Raw genomic sequence first — 6052 nt, 5'->3', positions numbered from 1 at the left:
AAGAAGAAGAAGAAGAAGAAAAATAATAAGAAGAAGACACAGGTAACCCAACTCAAGAGCTTTTTTTGCATATTTATTGTTCATTCATGAAGAATTCTCAAGGTCGGTTCACCGTACAAGTGACACATTCCACAATAATAATAATATACAGTATATTGATATACTATAATCTAAAGTATAAAAATGTAGTCAGCCTCCAGTCTGACTATAGACGGCATACAATATCAAAATCAATTAAAATATAATATATGTAATAAAAATAATCCAGGATCCAGCTTGGACTTCACATTTATATAATTACAGTATGAATGTTTTTTTTACATTGTATGAAAATATTCCACTTCACTCCATGAGAGCATTAATGATTCACTTCTACAAAAGATGCTCAAAATATTAAGTTACAATTTGCATTGTTTTACAGAAAAGGCGACGGTAAAATACTTAATTAGGTTAGGTTTAGAGATCACAGCTTCTAAATAAAGCTATTTTTGTAGACTTGGCTTATTATTAAACGCTTTCTTACGGTACGTAAACAAGAATAAAGTCTATAATGTTGACGCTCATAGAAAGTTTATATAAAGTACACATGCCAGTTGTGTATAGGACAGGGGATGCAGACGCAGATTAGACACACCAACGGACCGACATGTGGAAACAGCGGTCGGACATGCGGTCGAACATGTGCCGCTCCCGGGCTTGCGGTTAGGGTTAGGTTAGGGTTTGAGGTATATGTTGTCGGTCTAATGACAGTCGGACCAATAGTATGTCTAAACTAAAGCCTGTGTTAGCAGACGTTCTGCACAATATTTATCTGTGGGATGGAGTCAAACTAAATGTAATGCCAACTACAATTCGATGTGCTTGTCAGGGTGGGAGGGGGGGGGGGGGGTCCCCAGTTAAAATATGATTATTGCGGTGGGTCCCCAGTTCAAAGTAATGATTATTTTCAGCCTGAAAAGGTTGGGGACCACTAGTGTAGGCTACTGAAGGCTGCTGCCTTGGTCTTTTAATATAAAAGATCATTTTATACATGACGTGAGTTCTTTTCACAAAACTCTTAATGAAGTAACAAACATTGACACAGACGACAGTATTCTGGTCTTAAACAGCGCAAAACCCACAAATTAAGCACATTAGAGTAAAATTACACTCAAGTACTTGATCAAGTTTGAGTACAATTTGAAAACGGAGTACTACGGTAGCTTCTTCAGGCCACTGTTCAGTGGTTCTCAAAGTGCGATCAAGGGTCCCTTGAGGGACCCCAAATGGACCCTCACAGGTCTGTAACTGAGACTGTACACATGGAACCAAATGGACCCGTCCCTTACAGGTCCGTAACTCATTCTCTCGTTATTGAGATGGTTGAAATGAAAGGTTCAAGCATTCAGCTTGTACAAGGTGGCCAGGCCAGCTTGTTGACAAAGTCAGTTCAGACACTTCCAAAAAACACTTGGCCCCGTTCAGAAACCACTTTGTTCGGTTGAGAAACGACTTGACCAGTTCAGAAACCACTTTGTTCGGTTGAGAAACGACTTGACCAGTTCAGAAACTAAGCCACTCAACCCAGCGGCTGCAGAACCTGCTGTGCCCAGTTCAGACCAGAAATGTGTTTATTCCTGTGTTTTAGTCCTGGTGCCTGTGTGTGCAGGGTCCAGTTCAGAAGTGGTTTCAGTCCTGGTGCCTGTGTGTGCAGGGTCCAGTTCAGAAGTGGTTTCAGTCCTGGTGCCTGTGTGTGCAGGGTCCAGTTCAGAAGTGGTTTCAGTCCTGGTGCCTGTGTGTGCAGGGTCCAGTTCAGAAGTGGTTTCAGTCCTGGTGCCTGTGTGTGCAGGGTCCAGTTCAGAAGTGGTTTCAGTCCTGGTGCCTGTGTGTGCAGGGTTCAGTTCAGATTAGTGGTTTCAATCCTGGTGCCTGTGTGTGCAGGGTCCAGTTCAGAAGGGCTTTCAGTCTCCGTGCCTGAGCAGGGTCCCGGCCAGGCGGTCCCAGTGGGTGAAGTAGGGGGCGTAGTTGGACCTGGACTTGAGGTGGTGCAGGTGGTGGTGCGGCGCTCCGCCGTAGAGGCCGCCGGGCAGCAGGCGGTGCGTGGCCCAGGGCAGGTCGTAGCCGCAGTGGTCCTCCACCGACAGCCAGATGTTCAGCGTGAAGAAGGCCAGCTCCGTCAGCGGGTGGAGGCCCAGCAGGAAGGGGTTGACCGCCGCGAAGAGGCCCAGGGACAGCATCTCCCACGCCCCGGAATACTGCGCCGTCAGGGCCGAGGGGGCCGTGTGGGTGTGGTGCACCTGACGGGGGTGAGAAAAAAAAGGGTTAAAGTTAATGTCCTAGTATTTGTCAATTGTCACTTTGCTGCATGCACAATTTGTTCTCCGCGTTTGATCTCTTGGAGCGGTGAGCCGCAGCTGTGCCGTGCTCGGGAATCATTTGTATTTGATCTATTGTATTGTATTGTATTTGAGTAATAGTAGTAATGTTTTATCAGTCTGTTGTAGCCAGCGTTGTTCTTTTGGGGGGGGGGGGGCATCAAGGCCGGGGAGCTCAACAAGCTCATTAAGATCATTAAGAAGGCCAGCTCTGTTGTTGGCCTCCGAATGGAGAGCCTGCAGTCAGTTGCGGAGAGGAGGATCGGGGACAAGCTTATCTCCATTCTGGCAAATCCCTCCCACCCCTTCTATGGCGTGCTGCAGGATAGGTTGAACACCTTCAGCCGTAGGCTCACACTCCCCCCGAGAATACATACGGAGCGGTACAGACTCTCTTTCATGCACTATAATGCAAATGCATAAGAACTGCCTCCCCCAAATGGCATATGGTCCTTGGTGGTCCTGGTCTTGTGTGGTTATGTCCACTTGCGTATGGTGTTTTTTTCTGTTTGTCCAGTATAGTTTTAGCTTTATTTATGTGCCACATTATGCTGTTGTAACGCTTCAATTTACCCTCTGGGATTAATAAAGTATATCTCATCTCATCTCTCTCTAACCCCCCAATCCAACCCTTGATGCTGAGTGCCAAGCAGGGAGGCTAAAATACGGTAAAAATATGATTAATTCTGGATTAATACTCTTTTAACAAATCTCGTGTTCTCGTGATTGGCCAGGAGGGTTTACTAGCTAAACACGAGATATCTCTAGGTTAGCATAGATTCAGTTAAGTCCAAATTTGAGGTATACTTTAGTGGAGTACTTTTCAACACTCCTACTCCACTACATCTCTGAGGAAAATATTGTAGCCTACTTTTACTCCACTATACAATTATTTGAAAACTTCAGTTAGTAGTTACTTGTAGAATTGAATTATTATTACAAAACATAGGCCTACATTAACCACCCTATAGACTCGACATTCTGCATGTAGCCTACTTTAAAGGTATATTCAGTGATTTGACTTAATTCAAATATCACTTATTTTTTCTTTTTTTCTGGATAATCCTCCCTACTATAGAGTGTGCTGACCATATAAGGAGTTCCTCCCTGTCCCCAGTGAGCCCCTGGGGTCAAAAAACCCTAGTTTCAGTTTTGGTGGCGGGTGGCAAAGCCTTCATCCAATCAGGATGAGAGGGGCCTTCCTCCAATCATGATCGAGTGGGGGCGGGCCTTGGTGCACATGCTGTTGGCCTGTTGCACTTCCCCCCACTGTAGAGCGTGCATGTGCACATTTTGTTACCGGGGCGGACTGGGTGGTTTTCCAAATCACCCAAATCACTGAATGCTCCTTTAAGTACATTTTCATTTTTTTTACTCAAGTCAATTTTCGAATTCCGCGCTTTCACTTGTAACGGAGACTAACTCACTCACCTTGTGGAAGGTGCGGTAGAGCCAGGGCACCTTGTGGTGCAGCACATGCCAGATGAAGTACTGGAAGTCGAAGAGCAGCAGGCAGGCCAGCATGCCTCCCAGCAGGCTGAGCACGCTGGGAGCACTGGACACGCTTTGCACCGCCATGGGTCTCCAGCACCAGTGGAGAACTGTCACCGGGAAGATGAACACCGCATGGTTGTACAGGGACAGGGACAGGCAGCTCCTATAGGGTGACATGAGACAAGGTGAAACCATGTTATTGTACAGAGACGGGCAGCTTCTATAAGATACTGTAAGATAAGGTGAAACCATGTTATTGTACAGAGACAGGGACTGGCAGCTCCTATAAGATAAGACAAAGTAAAACCATGTGGTTGTACAAAGGCAGGGCCTGGCAGCTCCTATAAGATAAGACAAAGTAAAACCATGTGGTTGTACAAAGGCATAGACTGGCATCTCCTATAAGACAAGGAGACCATTGAGAAAGTACTGTAGAAGCCGAAGCAAGGAAGCCCTCAGCTGAAGCAGGAACCCCCACTCCATATTGTATAAAATGTCGTTATAGATTAAACCTTTTCATAGATTTCACAGATATCTTCGTAGACTTGACACAGCACTGTCATCAGTGTTGGATTCATGTTAATGTGTATTTTCAGACAACCACTTACACCCTCAATACTTGAAAGTTGACCTTTCACCCTGTACGCCCCTCCCCCCCCACACACGCACACACGCACGCACGCACGCACGCACGCACGCACGCACGCACGCACGCACGCACGCACGCACGCACGCACGCACGCACGCACACAAGCACGCACGCACACACGCACACACACACGCACACACGCACACACACAGCTGAGCTGAGCTTGTAGATCTGCTATGTTCAGCCGATGTTCCCCTCGGAATAGGGATGCTCAAAGTTAAAGTAAAAATAAGTTCCTGTCACACAAATATTTGGCGGCTTCCTGTAGTAGTAACTCTGAGGACCCCCTAGGGGTCCCTGACCCCCTGTTGAAGACCCCTGAGGACCGTCTCTGTGTCTGTCCCTGTGTCTGTCCCTGTGTGCGTCTCTATGTCCGTCTCTGTGTCTGTCCCTGTGTGCGTCTCTATGTCTGTCCCTGTGTCTGTCCCTGTGTGCGTCTCTATGTCTGTCCCTGTGTCTGTCCCTGTGTCTGTCCCTGTGTCTGTCCCTGTGTCCGTCTCTGTGTCTGTCCCTGTGTCTGTCCCTGTGTCTGTCCCTGTGTGCGTCTCTATGTCCGTCTCTGTGTCTGTCCCTGTGTGCGTCTCTATATCTGTCCCTGTGTCTGTCCCTGTGTCTGTCTCTGTGTCTGTCCCTGTGTGCGTCTCTATGTCTGTCCCTGTGTCTGTCCCTGTGTCTGTCCCTGTGTGCGTCTCTATGTCCGTCTCTGTGTCTGTCCCTGTGTGCGTCTATATGTCTGTCCCTGTGTCTGTCCCTGTGTCTGTCTCTGTGTCTGTCCCTGTGTGCGTCTCTATGTCTGTCCCTGTGTCTGTCCCTGTGTCCGTCTCTATGTCTGTCCCTGTGTCTGTCCCTGTGTGCGTCTCTATGTCTGTCTCTGTGTCTGTCCCTGTGTGCGTCTCTATGTCTGTGTCTGTCCCTGTGTCCGTCTCTATGTCTGTCCCTGTGTCTGTCCCTGTGTGCGTCTCTATGTCCGTCTCTGTGTCTGTCCCTGTGTGCGTCTCTATGTCTATGTCCGTCTCTGTGTCTGTCCCTGTTTCCGTCTCTGGGTCCGTGGGCTAATTAGTGTCAATTCGCGGGTCCTTGACATGAAAAGTCTGGGAACTCAGTTTTTACCTCATGGTGTCCCAGGTGACAGAGCTGTGGGGCTGCATCCTGTAGCTGCGTATCAGAGCCACCCTGGAGGAGAGCAGGTCCAGGCAGGTGAACGGCAGGCAGAAGGCCAGGTAGACGCCCAGAGAGAAGAGCACGGGGAAGAAGGGAGAGGCCAGGGGGACGCTGTGGTCCGACATCCAGTCCCACACGGGCTGGAGCCACATGGTACGACCCAGAAACAAGTCCCACACGGGCTGGAGAGACATGGTATACGACCCAGAAACAAGTCCCACACGGGCTGGAGGAAAATGGTAAAAAATACAAAAATAAAGTATTTTATTTCCCTTGGCTTTGTTGACCGTGTTTAATCCTTAGTCTTGGTATTGCCGTACGTCTGTGTGTGTGTGCGTGTGCGTGTGCGTGTGTGCGTGTGCGTGTGCGTGTGTGTGTGCGTGCGTGCGTGTGC

General features: G+C 48.2%; 1 protein-coding gene across 1 annotated transcript; it reads right to left on the bottom strand.

The window, feature by feature from the left end:
* Positions 1-1839: 1839 nt before the first annotated feature.
* On the bottom strand, positions 1840-5852 carry ch25h (cholesterol 25-hydroxylase; the record flags this gene model as incomplete). The annotated part of the gene is made up of 3 exons (XM_079505576.1): positions 1840-2276; positions 3786-4011; positions 5608-5852. 3 exons carry the CDS (start codon positions 5850-5852, stop codon positions 1941-1943), a joined length of 807 nt encoding a protein of 268 aa, XP_079361702.1. The 3' UTR covers positions 1840-1940.
* Between the last annotated feature and the right edge of the window lie 200 nt (positions 5853-6052).

This window comes from Electrona antarctica, assembly GCF_951216825.1.
Source record: "Electrona antarctica genome assembly, chromosome: 7".
Taxonomy (NCBI): Eukaryota; Metazoa; Chordata; class Actinopteri; order Myctophiformes; family Myctophidae; genus Electrona; species Electrona antarctica.
The sequence above is the reverse complement of the archived record's forward strand: the minus strand, read 5'-3'. Positions and strand labels throughout refer to the sequence as shown.